Source organism: Anomaloglossus baeobatrachus, chromosome 4 (genome assembly GCF_048569485.1).
Source record: "Anomaloglossus baeobatrachus isolate aAnoBae1 chromosome 4, aAnoBae1.hap1, whole genome shotgun sequence".
NCBI classification, from domain to species: Eukaryota; Metazoa; Chordata; class Amphibia; order Anura; family Aromobatidae; genus Anomaloglossus; species Anomaloglossus baeobatrachus.
In genome coordinates, this window is record NC_134356.1 from 449,249,814 (window position 1) to 449,270,857 (window position 21,044).

General features: G+C 53.1%; 1 protein-coding gene across 4 annotated transcripts in view; it reads left to right on the forward strand.

The window, feature by feature from the left end:
• Positions 1-3,448: 3,448 nt before the first annotated feature.
• Positions 3,449-21,044, forward strand: part of SIN3A (SIN3 transcription regulator family member A) — a 137,386-nt gene continuing 119,790 nt past the window's right edge. Inside the window, exon 1 of one of the 4 annotated variants that reach the window (XM_075345587.1) lies at positions 3,449-3,533. Coding sequence is in view for 2 of the 4 variants with exons in the window: in XM_075345590.1 (XP_075201705.1) it covers positions 8,167-8,233 (67 nt within the window). In the remaining 2 variants the exon portion in view is untranslated. Of the gene's footprint in view, positions 3,534-4,493; positions 4,583-8,113; positions 8,234-21,044 lie in introns of those variants that run through there. The other 3 variants (XM_075345589.1, XM_075345590.1, XM_075345586.1) reach the window with 3 other exon arrangements.

The window sequence follows — 21,044 nt, forward strand, 5'->3', positions numbered from 1 at the left end:
GTTCCCCTGGAGGAGGCGGAACCTGAGGTGCATGCTCCATACTGGGACAGACACCAGCAGCAGCTGCTCGCGGAGATGTCTGCCAGTGAGCAGCGTCGGTTGTACTCACCGTGAGAAGGATAATCTGAGGAAGGCTACCTTCCGGGTCAGAGGGCCGCGGTGCCGGGGCCTAGTAGAGCGTTTTGACCCCATCAAGGGGCGTGGGTTTATTGCTGAGGCGGGCCTTGCTGCTGGGGTGTTTGTTTCCAGGAGGGATGTCGCGGAACACCTCCCAAAAGGGACACCCCGATCGAAACCTGAAACCAGATGATATGGTTTCCTATTCCCGGCATTGTGGGTAGCAGGGCTGGTATGCCTTAGATGTCAACAGATATGCCATTTCAAAAAGGAAGATAGTACCAACCTCCGCAGTAGTCCCAAGAGAGTAGTGGTAGCTGAACACGGTTACCCCAGAAGTGTTACAGTTGTTCATGTTAAAATGTTATAATAGATGTTATATTGCTGCTAATCATTTAAAAATGTTGAAACATGTTGAATCATTCCGGGAAAGTAACCTGAATTTCCAAAGCTTAGTAACGTTATTAAAAGTGGACCATGGCTGCAGGACTGGCAGCAGCCAGCACGAACTTGTGCTCTTTGTAAATTGTTGCACCTAGTGTGCCTACCAGAGTAGTCCTCTGCAACACCAGGACATCAAGGAATTCTGGGTGGTGCGACACCAGGACTAGAGGTGGCACCAGGGGTTCAGGTGTTTTGGGTGGCAAGTTGAAGGAAAAGGGACAATGGGAATGGATTGTCGCAGGAAGGGGATGCAGTGGAGCAGGCTGAGTCCCCAACTACCGCTACAACTGGTAGCGTTCCCAGGTGTTCCAGTGTTGGACTCTACATGTTTGAAACGTTATAAGAAATGTGCCTCCCCTGCATGGGAAGAATATTTAATATGTTGTTATCTGTTACTTCCAGTTAAATAAAACTCTGTGTGCGCTGTAGCTCAGAGATGAGCTAAGTTTAACCAAGGGGGAATGTGGCGCCCCTGAATACATCAGGGTGCCACAGGGAACAGAATTTTTACCCAGGGTGCAGGATCAACCCCCCATGGTTTCAGGTACCCAAGAAATTGGTGTCACTCCCATCTGCACCACAAAACCCAATCACCTCACATCAGTCACTGTCAGACACACCAGTGGATTGGTCCAGCTGGGTATAAGTGCCACCCACTTAGGGGTCAAGCAGGCTGTAAGAGGGAGACCGGAAGAGGCTCCTGAGAGTGAGGAGCTGGGAGAATGAGCTCCTTGGGAGCTAAGGAGAACTGATTGGGTCGCAATCAGTGATTCGGGTCCAGAGAAGTAGGGGACCGGTTGTAGGGACGTTGGACAGGGGTGTGACGGACGTAGTCTTGGAGGCACTGCCGGCTCCAGAAGGGCCCAACAGAACTGACTCGTACTGAGCACGACGGGGTACAAGAACCTAGGTCAGGAGCCAAGTCAATATCCTTACAATTCACCTGAAAGGGAGAGGATCTTCAAGGACTTCCCTACACGCTCAGAAATTGAGTGCATCAGCACAACGAGGGGGACAGGGTTTTTCCGGACACCACAACCCACTGAAGTCCCAACCCTTAAGAGCACAGCTACACCACACAGTGAGCAGGGCCCCCAACAGCTTCTAGCCACGGGGACCATCTACGGACAACAAATTGTGCACGGAGGAAGGCTCCGAATCACCAAGTGACACTGGTGGGACCGGGTACTTGGACGGGCTCCCGGCAGCTGTACGCAGGGACTTTAGTTTACCTACAGTGTGTGTGTCTCCTTTCACCACCTCATCCAGCACCAAGACTACATGCAGCGAGTACCCTGATCCCTGTCCTCCCAAACTACCAACCCCCTGAGCCTGGGGCCTTCCCTACCTGCAGAGGGACTGACACCTTGCTGCTTCACACCATCTGCCCCGGTCCACCTTCCAGCAGCGGCGGTACTCCCATTACTGCAACACGCAGGTGGCGTCACGAACTTTCCCCCTGTAAATAACCCCTTTTACATATCAAAGTATCCGCCAAGCTGGGTTCGGACCCCTCCAGCCACAACGATCCCGGATCCGAGCAGCCCGACCAACACTGGGGCAACACACACCCAGAACTGCTCATGGCAACCTTACAGGTTCCTTTTAACATAGCTGTTAGCTCTGGTACTAAAGCACCAACCTGGCAGACAACTGAGAGCCGGATGTTGGGGACCCCTGCTCTAAATGGTGCTGTAGCCCCCACACCCCCGATACGGCTGGTCTGCCAGGTGCTGCCCCCAGACGCCGCTGGACAGCCGGGAGCAGCCCATACACTGCGGGTCTGACAGGCGGAGACCGATACACCTCTATTTTGCCAGGAGAAGCCCTAAATACTACTCACGCACCCAGCAAAGCCCCCACCGCCCAGCTTCCAAGAGCGCAGGGAAGGAGGGTCCGGGAGGCGCTTCATATTATATGTGGTGCCATGCTAGTCAAGGGAGTGCACAGAACATCCCCTGTAACGGGGGCGGCATTAGGGCTAGTGTCTACAGCAGCAGTAAATACGGCCGGACTACAAGCACCTGTGTCCTGGGCTAGAGCTCGGCGCAGGAACAGAGCGCACTGCATCCATGACAAGCCGCCTTTGCAACGACCGCACAACAGCAGGACACAGCTAATGGCATGCCGGCTGCCGCCGCTCAGCGCCCCGCCCCCTTATGGCCCTTCCGCCGCTAAGCGCCCCGCCCACAGTACGGCCCAGCCTCCGCCCACAGTACGGCCCAGCCTCCGCCCACAGTACGGCCCAGCCTCCGCCCACAGTACGGCCCAGCCTCCGCCCACAGTACGGCCCAGCCTCCGCCCACAGTACGGCCCAGCCGCCGCTAATCGCCCCGCCCCCAGTACGGCCCAGCCGCCGCCGCTCAGCGCCCCGCCCACAGTACGGCCCAGCCACCACTCATCGCCCCGTCCCCCGGCTGAGCAGCCCGCCGCCGTTCAGCAGCACGCCCACCTCGGCTCTGCCGCCGCTCAGCGCCCCACGGCCGCTCACTTCCCTTCCCTCCTCAGTTCTCAGGCCCGCACTCCTATGTTACAGCAAGTAAACACCACCCGGAGGCGTGTCTCTATGAAGGGGCGTAGTCATTACAGTCCTCTTCTTGGTAGCCACGCCCATCTCCCAGGATGGCAGCCACTGGCGATTGAAGGAGGCGGTGTATGGTACCTGATCAACGTTGAGTGATGGGCGGAGCTTCACTTTTCATTCCATTGACGGCCATTTTCCGCTTGCGCCTGCCTAGCAGAGCCCAGGCTCGGGGGCGGGGCTTGTATCCCCGCCCACTCCCTCGGTCGCTGAGCTCTTTGTCTCGATAACGTATTGGTCTCTGCTTTTGATGGGCGTTTGTACTCGACCAATAAGCTGTCGCGCACGGTGGCGCCCTGTGCTGGGTGTCGGAGGCGGGATTTCCCCCGTGACAGAGAGCGACGGGTGGACATTAACCGGAGACCGGAACCGAGAGGACACAGAGAGTGCGGTAAGGAGGACGGAGTATTGGGGGCAGACGAAGGGCGTGCACGCGGCGCGTGGAGAGCGGGCGGGCACTCCGGTGGGCTGCAAGGTGGCAAGTGCCCGAGTGGTAGTGGCGGAGGGACCGCGTGAGGGAGGTCCGGCAGGCGGCGGACAGGTGGAGGGGATGCGGCCGGGACAGCTGCTCTCTGATCGGTGCAGCCTGGCAGCGCCGTCCTGGATGATGGAGCCGCCGTATGGTGCCCACGTTACCGGGGGGAGCGCTTAGTGACCGGCCCGTGCTGGCTCAGCCCCCGACCTGTGCATGCCAGACGTGCCGGCCGATCCCGGGGCGCCACATGCATGTGCGGCTGCTCCCCGCTTGTCATGTCCTGTGACCCTCCCCCCACTATTCACAGCTGTGCTGAGCACCGTCCGCCACATCCGGGCTGTACCCGTCATCACAGCAGCTCCGGTGCTGCCCCGTCCGCTGTGCACGGAGCACACGGCTGGCGGCCCCGGTGTGTGTCTGGAAGAGCGCTGCCCCACAGCAGCTGGAGCAGTTCACTAGGTACACTCTGCTCCTCGCTGCTGCCACCGCCACGGCCGTCCTCGCAGCCACTGCCGCTCTAAGGCCTGGCCTCCCTTTTTTACCATGTAAACACGACATGAAGGGGCGTGTCTTCCAGAGGGGGCGTGGTTCGCTGCTCTTTACTCGTACACAGTTGCGGTGGACGCCCAGCACTGTGCATGGCAACCAATAGCTATAAAAAGGGGCGGGTTATCGATGGGGTCTGACGTCATTTTGTGGGCGGGATCTTACTTTTCATTCCATTGACGGCCATTTTCCGCTCGCGCTTGCCCGGTAGGGTTTTATCTGTGGGGCGTGGCTTGTATCTCCGCCCCCAAGTGCCTCCCAAGTGGTTTGGGCCATGCTGGCTGTTGGTTGGGTCTTGTGATGGACGTGTATGACTGACCAATAAGCTGTCGCGTCCAGTACGAGGTGTCGGAGGCGGGATTTCCCCCCTGTGACAGAGAAGAACGGGTGGACGCGCACCGGAGACCGGAACAGAGCGGGTAATGCGGGCACTGTGGGCGGAGGCGTTGTAGAACGGAGGGACAGACTCGTAGGCAGGTGGTCGTGCATAGGAGTCTGTTCCGATCAGGTCGTTGTTGAGGATCGGGCGACGGTCCAGGATCGCAGCTCGTGTGTGCGATGTCCCGGTGTTGATGACGAGATTGATGGGGCCCCGGACCGGGGGAGGGTGCGCACTGTCTGCAGACGGCGGAGCCGGTGGGGTATGGGTGGTGAGCGGCCCCGGGCTCCTCAGCCGGGTCCCGGCCATGATGTGCCCCATCGGGTGCCCTCTGCGGGTGGGCAGAGCCCCTGGGGAGACCTTGGTGTGTCCTCCCCTCTGTAGTGCGGGTGACCGGCAGTGTGAGCTGGGGGGCAGTGCTCGGGTCCCGGGTGGGCGCTGTGTGCCGGAGCCTCCTCCTGGTGTCCTGCAGAAGGGCTAGGAATAAACCCATAGCCTGAGGGTCCCATGCCTCCAGGTCCTGTCCCGCCATGGCCAGCTCTGTGCCTCTGCTAGGTGAGCTGTAATACCTGGCCCCACCACTACAGAGGCATGGCGCTGTGGTGGTACACAATCAGCTGCCCTACTGAGACCTGCACATGGCCCATCAGGCCCAGCTCTGCGCCTCTGATAGGTGAGCTGTAATACCTGGCCCCACCACTACAGAGGCATGGCGCTGTGGTGGTACACAATCAGCTGCCCTACTGAGACCTGCACATGGCCCATCAGGCCCAGCTCTGCGCCTCTGATAGGTGAGCTGTAATACCTGGCCCTACCTCTAGAGGTGTGGTGGTACACAGTCAGCTTCCCCAGTGAGGTCTGCACATGGCCCATCAGGCCCAGCTCTGCGCCTCTGATAGGTGAGCTGTAATACCTGGCCCCGCCTCTAGAGGTGTGGTGGTACACAGCTTCCCCAGTGAGACCTGCACATGGCCCATCAGGCCCAGCTCTGCGCCTCTGATAGGTGAGCTGTAATACCTGGCCCCGCCTCTAGAGGTGTGGTGGTACACAGTCAGCTTCCCCAGTGAGGTCTGCACATGGCCCATCAGGCCCAGCTCTGCGCCTCTGATAGGTGAGCTGTAATACCTGGCCCCACCACTACAGAGGCACGGCACTGCTGTGGTGGTACACAATCAGCTGCCCTACTGAGACCTGCACATGGCCCAGCTCTGTGCCTCTGATAGGTGAGCTGTAATACCTGGCCCCGCCTCTAGAGGTGTGGTGGTACACAGTCAGCTTCCCCAGTGAGGTCTGCACAGAGCCCATCAGTTTAGTCCTTACAGGAGGGGAGATTCCCTTGTCTTTCCTATTGATGTCTTGGTAAATGGCGCTGTATCCATATGACTGGAGCCCGTGCAGTGCGGACAGTCACTATACACCACTATGTGCTTTGTCCTAAATGAGCAGTGTAATGAGCCGGTGCGGTGGGGACCATGGTTGTCTTAGTAACACTCGTGTGAAACCAACTATATTGTGTACATGAAGGCTCCGCTGGGCAATTCCCCCCCCCCCCCAGCATCTCCGTGCCCAGCTGGGCTTGACTGACTGGTCTCTCGCCACTCAAGCTGGGAGACGCCTGTGGATCATGGAGCACGGAGATGTTGGAGGGGAGTTGCCCAGCGGAGCCTTCATGTACACGGTATAATTTATTTTCACGTAAGACTGTTACGAAGACAACCATGCCCACCGTGGTCTCCAAGCGCTGGCTCATTGCTCTGTTCAGTGCTTGTTGGGATGACCCTACTGTAAGTCCTGCCTGAGGGCTGGTCCAGCAGACCTGTGCTTCATCAATATTCAATGCCTGACGGGCGCCGGGTGGTCGGTAATTCTGTACATGTGCTGCTGAGCCCTGGTGCACTGTGGTCAGTGGCGCTGTACATGTGCTGATGAGCCCTGGTGCACTGTGGTCAGTGGCGCTGTACATGTGCTGATGAGCCCTGGTGCACTGTGGTCAGTGGCGCTTTACATGTGCTGATGAGCCCTGGTGCACTGTAGTCAGTGGCGCTGTACATGTGCTGATGAGCCCTGGTGCACTGTGGTCAGTGGCGCTGTACATGTGCTGATGAGCCCTGGTGCACTGTGGTCAGTGGCGCTGTACATGTGCTGATGAGCCCTGATGCACTGTGGTCAGTGGCGCTGTACATGTGCTGATGAGCCCTGGTGCACTGTGGTCAGTGGCGCTGTACATGTGCTGATGAGCCCTGGTGCGCTGTGGTCAGTGGCGCTGTACATGTGCTGATGAGCCCTGGCGCGCTGTGGTCAGTGACGCTGTACATGTGCTGCTGAGCCCTGGCGCACTGTGGTCAGTGACGCTGTACATGTGCTGCTGAGCCCTGGCGCACTGTGGTCAGTGGCGCTGTACATGTGCTGCTGAGCCCTGGTGCGCTGTGGTCAGTGACGCTGTACATGTGCTGCTGAGCCCTGGTGCGCTGTGGTCAGTGACGCTGTACATGTGCTGCTGAGCCCTGGTGCGCTGTGGTCGGTGGCGCTGTACATGTGCTGCTGAGCCCTGGTGCGCTGTGGTCAGTGGCGCTGTACATGTGCTGCTGAGCCCTGGTGCGCTGTGGTCAGTGGCGCTGTACATGTGCTGATGAGCCCTGGTGCGCTGTGGTCAGTGGCGCTGTACATGTGCTGATGAGCCCTGGTGCGCTGTGGTCAGTGACGCTGTACATGTGCTGATGAGCCCTGGTGCGCTGTGGTCAGTGACGCTGTACATGTGCTGCTGAGCCCTGGTGCGCTGTGGTCAGTGGCGCTGTACATGTGCTGATGAGCCCTGGTGCGCTGTGGTCAGTGACGCTGTACATGTGCTGATGAGCCCTGGTGCGCTGTGGTCAGTGGCGCTGTACATGTGCTGCTGAGCCCTGGTGCGCTGTGGTCAGTGGCGCTGTACATGTGCTGCTGAGCCCTGGTGCGCTGTGGTCAGTGGCGCTGTACATGTGCTGCTGAGCCCTGGTGCGCTGTGGTCAGTGGCGCTGTACATGTGCTGCTGAGCCCTGGTGCACTGTGGTCAGTGGCGCTGTACATGTGCTGCTGAGCCCTGGTGCGCTGTGGTCAGTGGCGCTGTACATGTGCTGATGAGCCCTGGTGCGCTGTGGTCAGTGGCGCTGTACATGTGCTGATGAGCCCTGGTGCGCTGTGGTCAGTGACGCTGTACATGTGCTGATGAGCCCTGGTGCACTGTGGTCACACACTGATGTGCAGGATTTCAGCAGCAGTGTCAGTGAGGCCTGGACCCTAGGATGCTGGCTGGTAGAGGGTATGACCATTCTGGGATGGATCCTCTGTGCTGTATGCAGTCTATTGTTGCCTCCTCCTTGATAAACACCAGAAGAATTAGTGCTAAATCAAAAGTCCTTATCTCTTCAGCCGTGAGTGGGAATAAAGTCAGACTATCTGCCATTGTACAGCGGACAGGTCTTGTGTATACGGCTTCTGGTACCCTGGGGGTTTCTTGCTCTCCATGGTGCGGGCAGAGGGCACTGATGGTGGGTGTCTGTCTGCCGTCATTAGCCCTCCTTACTGGAGAGCAGCCGGAGGCTTCAGGCTTTCTCTTCCGTTGGAGTATTCCACGTTCTCCACATACACATGGTGGCTGCCTTCTCCATGGTGAGCGGGGCTTGTTGTTCCTGCTTACAGCCCCTACATGCCGCAGGTAAGTCCTCCTGGGGTTTTGCGACATGTGATACATGCAGGTTTTACCTCCGACTTTGTTGTGCAGTTGCTGTAAGCGCCATCCTACGCCCTGCAGAGAGCTCTGCCATCACTATATCTTGGTTAAAGTTCACACAGAAGGAGAGTAATTTTTTCTTTTCTCAAGGCATGGCCAGCTACGGGAAGAAGATGCACAGTGTTCCCTAGTTCAGTACAGGGATGGCACTCCACATTCTCAGACACCGGCACTTGGTCCGTCTCCCATGTATATACATTTTGGCCACCACTAGAGGGCGCATGCGAGCTTTCTGTATACCATTAGTGTATAGCAGTGCGGATTGTGCCTCTGTGCTCCCTCTAGTGGCTGCAGGAAGCCATGGCATAGAGCATGTTGTGTTCCATCAGTATGTGATGTGATAGGACGGAAGAACACATTCTTGTGTTTCTTAATTTTGCCTCTCGTAGATATTAAGGATCAGCGTTTAACACCTAATGGGTTAACGCAAAGCCTAATCAAGGTTATTAGTTTCTTTGGGGACGTGTATGTCTCCCTGAGTCGCTATCTGATAACGCCCTCTAGATGTAGCAAAAGTTAACTCATTAGGTGACAGATATTTGACTGTTGATATTTTTTTGTCCAATTCAACATGAAAAATTTGGTGAAAGTTCACTTTGGTGGCGTGCTCGCCTGTGTCAGCCCCTATCTCCAGCCTGCTGTGTGATTGTGGGGGGGTCATTACAGCCGGGGGCCTACTGAGGGACGCCGCCATCAAAATATAAAATTAACCCCAACAGTAAACTCTTTTTTTTAAAAAAAAAATGCAGAATTTATTATTTTATTGTTTGTTTTTTTTTTGCTGTGCCTCTAAAATAATGCAGTAAAAAGCGATCAAAATGTCATATGTACCCCGCAGTGGTAGCAATAAAGGCATCATCTCACCAAGCAAAAAAAAAGCTCACTCAACTCCATCAATGGAGCCACACAACGTCTCATGCTAGAGACTCAGATCAGCGGTGGAGATGACCCTGATCGGAGTGCGGGCTTAGTGTGAGGAGGCTAGCCTCTCCATCATCTCCACTGTGAATATCGCACTGCACTCGGATGTCATCAGTGCACTTCTGTGTCTCACACGCTCCTATAGACCTGTATGGGGGGGAGTGATCCCATGCTGCCTCTCGCATCAAGATATGCGCTTTTTCTCATGCCAGATTGTCATCAGTGCCCCATAGTGTAACATTGGGCCAAGTGCTATCCGAGAGCTTTTGTCCAGGCTATACAGTCTTGAGCGCAGCCGTCACCATTAGGCTATGTGCGCACGTTGCGTATTTGCATGCAGTTACGCTGCGATCTGCACTGCATCGTAACTGCCTGCGTCCCTAGCATAATCTATGAAGATTATGCAGGGGCCGTGCGCACGTGGCGTCTTAGAGCGCAGCGCTTCGGCTGCTGCCCGAAGCCCGCGTTCTAAGAAGTGACATGTCACTTCTTCCGTGCTTTGCCTGCATCCCCCGCGCTGTCTATGGAAGGAGCTGCACTCAGAGCGCATGGAATCGGCTTTTCATTACGGACTCTTTCTGCAGTGATTTGAAGCGCACATGTGCTGTTCAAATCGCTGCAGAAATTTCTGCAGGGACAGAACGCAACGTGCGCACATAGCCTTACACACAAATGAAAAGTGGAACAGATGTTATTAACCCCTTCCCGCTCCATGGTGCAGGTAGGTGGAGTGGACTCAATAGGGAGACAAAAAAAGTAATAAAAATTATTTTAAAAACAAGTTTAAATCCACTTTTTTCCTCCTACATTTGGAAGCAACACATCCGTACGTGTGATATATCAAAATGACATTCAATCTCTAGGATAAACGCTGCACAGATCACAAGATCAAAGCTTTTGTATTTCTCTTCTTAAGGGGAATCATAACTACACTAAGCAGTCCAGTAAGTAACACATCGCTGGAATCAGGGTCTCTGCCCCTATATTATGCTACACTCAGATTTGGTGGCAAAAACCTGGGGACAGTCCCTGTTAATGATCTAAAAATATAGTTCAGCTCCAAGCCAAAAGCCGCCAAGTGATTTTTAAGCCCAGAGCTTTGCTGTATCTTATCAAGACTGATGGCTCGCATATGTAGGTTTTGGGCTGCGGCCATATGTAGCCGGGCTTTAAATCTCAGCAGTCGCTGTGCCTCTGCAGTCTTTGCAGCATCTCCCTACAGTCACTTATCTCACAGTTTCACCCATAAAACTGGCATTACTATTGCTGTGTGGTCTTGCGGATGGAATAGTGGTTATCCTGCAGGATTAAGTGATTGTGCAGGGGGATTTGGGGGAAGAACACAGAGGAATGGCTGCTGTAGTGTACAGCCACAGTGTGAACGCAGCCTTAGGCCGGGCCGAGGCGTGCAGGGCCATACAGCAAGCACACTGACCCAATAGTAACCTGTGTGTCCGTGCACATGGGCAGGATACCCCCCTTCTGTAGTATACCCTAGTCTGGGATGTATACGGAGCCACCATAGATTTCTGGCCTACGTTAGGAAATGTCATTTGGTGCTGACCGGCCCGTTTTGCTATGCATCGTCCACTATTGTGATTTGAATGGCCAAAAAGTCACAATTCCTATGCACAAATATACTGTGTTTTTGTTATTTTTCTTTTTTTACACCAGATGGATGGTAAATCTCCCAACATAGTATTTATTTACCAGACACTGGTGATATTTCGGCACACACAGACGGACCTCTATCACTGCATGGGTGCCAACAGTTTGCGCAGATTGAGACCTTTTGTCATAAATATTTATCCCCTTTTACCATTGTTTTATGTCATTTATTACACTTTTTAGTTTTGGCACAAGTAATAAACTACGTGAAAGCATAGCTAACATTTTGGGTTGTAGTACAAGATCTTTGATTGCATTTCTACAAAAGTCGCAGATTCTAGACCACAAATGGCCATCTTAGAAAGATCAGCATGAAACCAATACATTAAATTGCAGCAATTTTAATTGTAAAAGAAAGACGCAAATTGTTCTAAATGTAAACGGATGTAAAACTAGGAATAAATAGGGTGCAGATGCACCAAACCTGACCTTGGGGCAGCACAGTGGCTCAGTGGTTAGCACACCAAGGACATCTGCAAGGAGTTTGTATGTTCTCACCGTGTTTGCGTGGGTTTCCTCCAGGTTCTCTGGTTTCCTCCCACACTCCAAAGACATACAAATATGGAATTTAGATTGGGAGCTCCAATGGGGACAGTGAAGTGCTGCGGAATATGATGGCGCTGTATAAGCAACTCGTAATAAATAAACTTGGACTGATGATTTTCAGACTGTCCTACATCAGACAGCTTGGTCTCCCGGTACCATTCCTATACTTCCACCCTTGGAGCGACACGTCACCAAACCTCCAATACAGTAGATGTATCTGTTACCTTGATCCAATTCTTTTTCATTAACATATAGGTAAAAGAAAAATGCAATGATTTGTCTGTATCGGCCTGTGACCAGCCAGAGTAAATTCAACAGTAATAAGTATAAGGCTGCTTTCACACACCTGGCTTTTGCTGAACGGTACAATACGGCGCTTTGCAGAAAAAACGCAACTGTTTTTTTTGCCGCCGGTTACGTTTTTTTCCGCATAGACTTGCATTAGCGCCGTATTGTGCCGCATGGGCTTGCGTTGCGTCCAGTTTTTGCCGGATGCGACATATTTAGCCCATGCGGCGGCCGGATGGAACGTTGCCTGGCACGTTTTTTTTGTGCGGCGAAAAAAACGCATCGCGCCGGATACGGCGCAATTTACAATGCAAGCCTATGGACGCCGGATGTGGTTTTTTGAACTGCGCATGCTCAGTATCAAGCCGCATCCATCAAAAAACGGACGGACCGCATGGAAAAACTTATGCAACGGATCCGTTTTTTTCGCTGCATCCGTTGCATAGGTTTTTGAGCCGGATTGAGCCGCACTGCAAAAACCGCATGTGTGAAAGCAGCCTAATCTGACCTGACATAGGCCATTGTACAGTGAAAACATTGCTGGTTTGTTGTTTTTTGTTTTTTCCCCCTCGGCCTGCTTTCTGCGCAAGCGCGCTGCAGCTGAACTCGCGCCACCTCCTTCCCATCTTGCCCTGAGGCAGGAAATAGATGGGAGGAGCGCGGAGCAGTGACTACACCGATCAGGAGGAGTTCAGCTGCAGCGCGCTTGCGCAGAAAGAAGCAGGCCGAGGGGGAATGCGCGGTCCCGCGATTATGGGCGGTTGCTTGGTAATTAACATCACAGCACCGCCCATAATCTAAACCCTGCGCGCACGTCACCACCGGTGACACTGGGCACAGTGCTCATCCACGAGAGATGAGCACTGGGCATGCGCGGGGATGGCTGGAGCAGTGGGCGGCGTCCAGAAGTATAGAAATCGGCGATGGGGGCGGCATACAGGAACAGGGGGCAGAATAACGGCCATCAGGCAGCCCGCCCCCGTGACACATTTAGAGAATCAGAAGCCAAAAAGGTACCTCGATATAAACTCTTTTTTTGGGTCAGAAAGGGGCCACAATACTAACAGGGACCTTGCTAGAATGCAGCCCACGAGCTGCAGAGGGGGAATCTGTTAGGTTTAAGTCGAAATTTCTGCTGACAGGTTCCCTTTAATAAATTCACTTTTCCATCCTGGCCTTTCAATAATACCACTACTTTTCCTTCTTGGTGTTGTATTCTCAACTTTTAGGAGTGTATTTTTATATTTTTACCACATAATCCTTCCTAAATATGTATATAATGGTATGCACATGTATTAAAACTCCAAAGCAGTTGTTTTTTTTTCTTTTTTTTATTAATGCTCCCTTGGCTGCAGTTCACTCTATATATATATAGATAGATAGATAGATAGATAGATAGATAGATAGATATCTCTATAATATACTGTATATATAAAGATAGATATATATGAGGAGAGAGAGATATAGAGCAATCTCTATCTGAAATGGGAGACACTTATACTGTAGGCCTTAAGGCCCAGTCACACACTATGACTTACCAACGATCCTGAAAACGACAGGCCCTTTTGGGGATCGCTGGGAGGTCGCTGGTGAGATGTCACACAGTCAGGCCTTACCAACGACACAGTAACGATTAGCGTCCTGTATAACGATCTCGGCGGGCGTTGGGACCGTGTTAGGAGGTCATTGGTAGGTGTCAAACACAGCGATGTGTCCTGCCCAGCAGGACATCGCCTTTGAAGAAAATGGTCTGGATCATTCTGCAACGACTAGAGATCTCACAGCAGCGGCCTGATCGCTGGTAGGTGTCACACATAACAAGAACAACGATCTCGTGTGTGACGGGGCCTTTAGGCTGCAGTATACATCGGGGGAGACATCTCTGGGTCACTGATCTATCACTGCTTCTACTATATACGAGCAGATGGGAAATGTAGTCCACATTAGGGAAAGTAGGAAGCAAGACAGCACACAGCCCATACATAGAACATTGATTTAAAAATAGCGTATATAAGGCAGACACATTACAATCTAATTTAATTTTAATACTAATCTATGCTGCACTGTACAGGCAAAAATAAAGTTTCTTTAAAGAGCCTTGTTAATGGCATAGACACAGGTAATCCGTGTTCAGCGATTCCCCGAGCTCCTACCTGCTCTCGGGCGCTCATCCTGACTACACATGCTGCTTTCTGTGGCTCTTCTGCTCATTCCATCTCTTATGCCAAGTCTGGAAATCACACCGAACTAATGGGGTGAGGATCTGCGGGAAATACAATGTTGCAGCTGTTGAGTTCTAGGTACATTCATAGAGGGCAGAGTTGTGACAGCTGTATGGGCCGGAGGCTTAGAGGAATGGCTGGGTTTACTCCCCTCAGCGATGGTTCTCTGCACCAAGTTGTGCTCCTTACATAATGTATGTGATATTGTTTTGTTTACAAAAGTTGTAATCATCCACATGCTGTAGGCAAGTTACCGGGTCTGAGTCTTCAGGAGTATAGCCACCCAGAGTGTGCGGCAGCCATGGCTCCCAGGCATGCACAGAGGGACCTGGTGATCAGCGCATGTCCATCTACAGTGGATGAAGGCTCGCCAAATCACACATCTGGAGTCCTGAACTCAAGCTGAGAAGTGTTCCTACTGAGCCTGTTCACTGATGGCTATGAAAGAGCCTGGCGTTATCTAACTAGTCCTATACCACCTGCATTGTAGGAGTTGTTGTCACCTTGTAAGTCAAATTGCAAAGGGCTAGCAAAACAAGCAACTTTGCATGCAACATCTTTATGAAAATAATATAAAGGGTTTGTCCGCACAGAATGTCTGTTCAAACCAAGTGCAGGAGCTCGGTACACCATGACTGGCTAATTATACAGTGTGTCCACCCATATCCTGTCCACCGCCATTAACTTGAGAACAGCAGCAGCTATAGGCATAGAAGTGGTGTCTAGGTATAGTAAAGTATCTATGCGCTACGCAATGAAACCACCTATAGCGCCACTTGGTGGAAAACAACGGAGTTAGCATTTTTATCTTTACATGGAACGAGAGAGAAAAGAAGGGAATTTTGTTACTTACCGTAAATTCCTTTTCTTCTAGCTCTTATTGGGAGACCCAGACGATTGGGTGTATAGCTACTGCCTCCGGAGGCCACACAAAGCATTACACTAAAAAGTGTAAGGCCCCTCCCCTTCTGGCTATACACCCCCAGTGGGATCACTGGCTCACCAGTTTTAGTGCAAAAGCAAGAAGGAGGAAAGCCAATAACTTGGTTAAACAAATTCACTCCGAGTAACATCGGAGAACTGAAAAACCGTTCAACATGAACAACATGTGTACCCGAAAAAAACCCAAAAATCCCGAAGGACAACAGGGCGGGTGCTGGGTCTCCCAATAAGAGCTAGAAGAAAAGGAATTTACGGTAAGTAACAAAATTCCCTTCTTCTTCGGCGCTCTATTGGGAGACCCAGACGATTGGGACGTCCAAAAGCTGTCCCTGGGTGGGTAAAGAAATACCTCATGTTAGAGCTGCAAGACAGCCCTCCCCTACGGGGAGGCACTGCCGCCTGCAGGACTCTTCTACCTAGGCTGGCGTCCGCCGAAGCATAGGTATGCACCTGATAATGTTTGGTGAAAGTGTGCAGACTCGACCAGGTAGCTGCCTGGCACACCTGTTGAGCCGTAGCCTGGTGTCGTAATGCCCAGGATGCACCCACGGCTCTGGTAGAATGGGCCTTCAGCCCTGATGGAACCGGAAGCCCAGCAGAACGGTAGGCTTCAAGAATTGGTTCTTTGATCCATCGAGCCAGGGTGGCCTTAGAAGCCTGCGACCCTTTGCGCTTACCAGCGACAAGGACAAAGAGTGCATCCGAACGGCGCAAGGGCGCCGTGCGGGAAATGTAGATTCTGAGTGCTCTCACCAGATCTAACAAATGTAAATCCTTCTCATACCGATGAACTGCATGAGGATAAAACGAAGGCAAAGAGATATCCTGATTAAGATGAAAAGAGGATACCACCTTCGGGAGAAACTCCTGAATGGGGCGCAGCACTACCTTGTCCTGGTGGAAGACCAGGAAAGGAGCCTTGGATGACAGCGCTGCTAGCTCAGACACTCTCCGAAGAGATGTGATCGCTACCAGAAAAACCCACTTTCTGTGATAGTCTGGAAAGTGAAACCTCCCTCAGAGGCTCGAAGGACGGCTTCTGGAGGGCAACTAGTACCTTGTTCAGATCCCATGGATCTAACGGCCGCTTGTACGGGGGTACAATATGACAACCCCCCTGCCGGAACGTGCGCACCTTAGGAAGTTGTGCTAGACGCTTTTGAAAAAAAGACGGATAGCGCCGAGACTTGCCCTTTAAGGGAGCCGAGCGACAAACCTTTTTCTAACCCAGATTGCAGGAAAGAAAAAAAGGTAGGCAATGCAAAAGGCCAGGGAGACACTCCCTGAGCAGAGCACCAGGATAAGAATATCCTCCACGTTCTGTGGTAGATCTTAGCGGACGTGGGCTTCCTAGCCTTTCTCATGGTGGCAACGACCCCTTGGGATAATCCTGAAGACCCTAGGATCCAGGACTCAATGGCCACACAGTCAGGTTCAGGGCCGCAGAATTCCGATGGAAAAACGGCCCTTGGGACAGTAAGTCTGGTCGGTCTGGTAGTGCCGACGGTTGGCCGACCGTGAGATGCCACAGATCCGGATACCACGCCCTCCTTGGCCAGTCTGGGGCGACGAGTATGACGCGGCTGCAGTCGGATCTGATCTTGCGTAGCACTCTGGGCAAGAGTGCCAGAGGTGGAAACACATAAGGGAGCCGGAACTGCGACCAATCTTGCACTAAGGCGTCTGCCGCCAGAGTTCTGTGATCGCGAGACCGTGCTATGAAGGTTGGGACCTTGTTGTTGTGCCTGGACGCCATTAGGTCGACGTCCGGCCTTCCCCAGCGGCTACAGATTTCCTGAAACACGTCCGGGCGAAGGGACCATTCCCCTGCGTCCATGCCCTAGCGGCTGAGGAAGTCTGCTTCCCAGTTTTCTACGCCGGGGATGTGAACTGCGGATACGGTGGAGGCCGTGGCTTCCACCCACGTCAGAATCCGCCGGACTTCCTGGAAGGCTTGCCGACTGCGTGTCCCTCCTTGGTGATTGATGTATGCCACCGCTGTGGAGTTGTCCGACTGAATTCGGATCTGCTTTCCTTCCAGCCACTGCTGGAAGGCTAGTAGGGCAAGATACACTGCTCTGATTTCCAGAACATGGATCTGAAGGGTGGACTCCTGCTGAGTCCACGTACCCTGAGCCCTGTGGTGGAGAAAAAACTGCTCCCCACCCTGACAGACTCGCGCCTGTCGTGACTACCGCCCAAGACGGTGGTAGGAAGGATCTTCCCTGTGATAATGAGGTGGGAAGAAGCCACCATTGCAGAGAGTCCTTCTGTGAAAAGGAGACTTTCCTGTTCAGGGATGTTGACTTCCCGTCCCATTGGCGGAGAACGTCCCAATAAGAGGACGCAGATGAAACTGCGCAAACGGAACCGCCTCCATTGCCGCCACCATCTTCCCGAGGAAGTGCATGAGGCGTCTTAAGGAGTGCGACTGACCTTGACGGAGAGTCTGCACCCCAGTCTGTAGTGACCGCTGCTTGTCCAGCGGAAGCTTCACTATCGCTGAGAGAGTATGAAACTCCATACCAAGAGACGTTAGTGATTGGGTCGGTGACAGGTTTGACTTTGAGAAGTCGATGATCCACCCGAACGTCTGGAGAGTCTCCAGCGCAACATTCAGGCTGAATTGGCATGCCTCTTGAGAGGGTGCCTTGACAAGTAGATCGTCCAAGTAAGGGATCACAGAGTGTCCCTGTGAGTGCAAGACTGCTACCACTGCCGCCATGACCTTGGTGAACACCCGTGGGGTTGTCGCCAGACCGAATGGCAGAGCTACGAACTGAAGATGGTCGTCTCCCATCACGAAACGTAGAAAACATTGGTGCTCTGTAGCAATTGGCACGTGGAGATAAGCATCTTTGATGTCTATTGATGCTAGGAAATATCCTTGAGACATTGAGGCAATGACGGAGCGGAGGGTTTCATCCGGAACCGCCTGGCCTCCACGTGCTTGTTGAGCAGTTTTAGGTCCAGAACGGAACGGAAAGAGCCATCCTTTTTTGGCACCACAACCAGATTGGAGGAAAACCGTGTCTTGTTCCTGAAGAGGAACAGGGATTACCACTCCTTCTGCCTGCAGAAGAGCATCGGCTCGGTGGGGAGGTGGGGACGTTCTGAAGAATCGAGTCGGAGGACGAGAACAGAACTCTGTCCTGTGCATGTGGGCACAACGTCCCTCACCCACCGGTCTGTGACCTGTGGCAGCTAAATGTCGCCAAAGGCGAGCGAGTCTGCCATCAACCGCGGATGCGGAGAGATGAGAGAGCTGAGAGTCATGAGGAGACCGCCTTGGTAGCGGTTCCTCCGGCTGCCTTCCTTGGGCGTGATTGAGCCCCCGGAAACTGAGCCCCTCTGAGGATTTTCAGCTCCTTTGGACGAGGACAATTGGGACCTGCCCGAGCTTGGGAAGGACCGAAACCTCGACTGTCCTTCCAGGACAGCATTAATAGGGTAAGTCGCAATGCAGACATTGCGAGGATACGGACGCCCCTGCGGCACAAATGTACATATGCTCAAGACCAGCTGTGCAAGGACAGCTGAAAAGCTTAGGGTGCCCATACGGCTGTAAATGCCGGAGCAACCGACACGCCGATAGCCTCATAGACAGATTTCAACCACAGTCTATCTGTCTGGCATCTTTAAGTGAAGTCCCATCTCCACTGCAACTATAGCTCTAGCCGCAAGCCTGGAGATTGGAGAATCCACCTTTGGACCCTGGGTCCCGCGCTTGACCACGTCAGGGGGAAAAGGATAACGTGTATCCTTAATACGTTTGGAGAAAACGCTTATCTGGTAAGCGTGGTGTTCCTGGACTGCTTCTCTGAAGTCAGCGTGGCCAGAAAAAAACTCAAAATACGTTTGAGCTACTGAAATGGGACTTCTCCTGCTGTGAAGCTGACTCCTCCGCTGGGGGAGCTGAGGGAGAAAGATCCAACATTCCATTGATAGACGCTATAGGATCATTCCTTATGGCGTCACCATCCGGTGTATCCGGATTGAGAGCGTTGTCAGGATCAAAGTCCTGATGAGCTACGTCTGCCTCATCATACAGAGAGCCTCCTGGGACCCCCCCCGGGGAACCGATTTTATTCCCAATGAGGGTGGCCAGGGAATGATTTGCCCATGGCCTGTCCGGACTGCAAGTCTCTAACCCAATGCAACTCCATCCCTGTCCTTGGACAGGGTTGACAGGTGGTTCCTTTGGCCACGTCTAGTAGAGACCCCGGCTGACCAAGTGCTCCAGGGGAGCATTGCACACAATGGGGTTCAGTGCCGTGGAACAGTGTCACATGCAGTAAAAACAGCATCGAAAGCCTGTGTTGCTTATATGCTGCTGCCGACTAGCCATCTAGGACATAGAGCCAAGAATGGCGACCGTACAATGCAATGTATAACATACAAGCATAAAGTACAAATGAACACTGCAGCACATGCAATACAAGCAGCATAGAAAGCCTGTGCCTTGGCACCCCTGCTTTTCTGCTGCTGTAGACTAGCCATCTAGGGGAATATAGCCCAGAATATCGACCATACAGTGCAATGTATAGCATACAAGCATAAGTACAAATGAACACTGCAACCCCTGCAATACAAGCAGCATAGAAAAAACCTGTGCCTCAGCACCCCTGCTTTTCTGCTGCTGTAGTCTAGTCATTCTAGGCGAAAATAGCCCAGACTAGCGACCGTACAGTGCAGTGTATAGCATACAAGCATAAATACACATGAACACTTCAGTACATGCAATACAAGCAGCATAGAAAGCCTGTGCCTTAGCACCCCTGCTTTCCTGCTGCTGATGTGTCGCCATCTAAGAGGGCATATAGCCAAAAATAGCGACCTATGCAGTATAAGCATAAAAATACAAATGGACAACTGCGGTATTTAGTGGGGTCAGCACTTCAGGTGCCGCTTACCGCCCGCCTATAAGCGGGTGTGTGGTCGCCCTAGTCCTGTGCTTGGTTGCCCAGAGTCCGATCTCTCAGCTCGGACTGCAGGAATGGCTGCCGGCGTCCTTCTCCAGCTCGTGTGAGTAGGGGCGGGCCGTGGGCGTGCCCCCAAGTCAGAGCGGGAAACCGGCATCCCACAGTGTCCAGTGAGAGGGCTGGAGCATGTAAATAAGACTCCAGCCCTCGGCGCTGCTGATTGTACAGCGTCTCTCCCCTACCCTGATTGACAGGGTGGGGGCGGGAACGAAGCGGCGCTAGGCCGCAAAAGCCGGGGACTGGATTTATAAGCGCCGCCGCCGTAAAAGCGCGGTCGGCGCTAAGTCCCCGGCGCACTACAAGTCTCAGCCGCGCCGCCGCTCCCGGAGCGTCCGGCGCGGTAGTTCCCCATACATAAAGTCACTCAGCTAGGCTGCAGTGACTGTAACCCTTTACTGTCCCCGGCGCACTAGCACACCCAGCAAGTCTGGAGTGTGCTGTGCCTGTGTGTACGGGGACACAGAGTACCTGAAAGTTGCAGGGCCTTGTCCCTGAACGGCACTCCCGCTCCACATCCAGCAGGTTCTTTGGGTCTGTGGATGGAGCCCGGCCTCAGGGCTTTGGGGCCGGTAAGATCCCACTTCCTCAGAGCCCCTCAGGGGGATGTGGAAGGAAAACAGCATGTGGGCTCCAGCCGCCGTACCAGCAATAGGTACCTCAACCTTACAAACCACCAGCGGGGTGAGAAGGGCTGGGGGCCCTATATGGGCCCTCTTTTCTTCCATCCGATATAGTCAGCAGCTACTGCTGACTAAACAGTGGAGCTATGCGTGGATGTCTGACCTCCTTCGCACAAAGCAGAAAACTGGTGAGCCAGTGATCCCACTGGGGGTGTATAGCCAGAAGGGGAGGGGCCTTACACTTTTTAGTGTAATGCTTTGTGTGGCCTCCGGAGGCAGTAGCTATACACCCAATCGTCTGGGTCTCCCAATAGAGCGCCGAAGAAAAAGTGAATTACAAAATTGTAGGACATCATCAATTCAATGCGAATCGACACCTTGTATACAGAAATGCTATGATATGAACCCCATGACCCCCCCAAAACATTGAATGCTGGTCACGCATATGGCCCTCATTTAACTTTGATGCTCAAAGTGGCCACCGTCAGCTGCAATGCACATCTAGACTCTGGACAGCATACTGTATCTTGCTGAATGTTGTGCAATA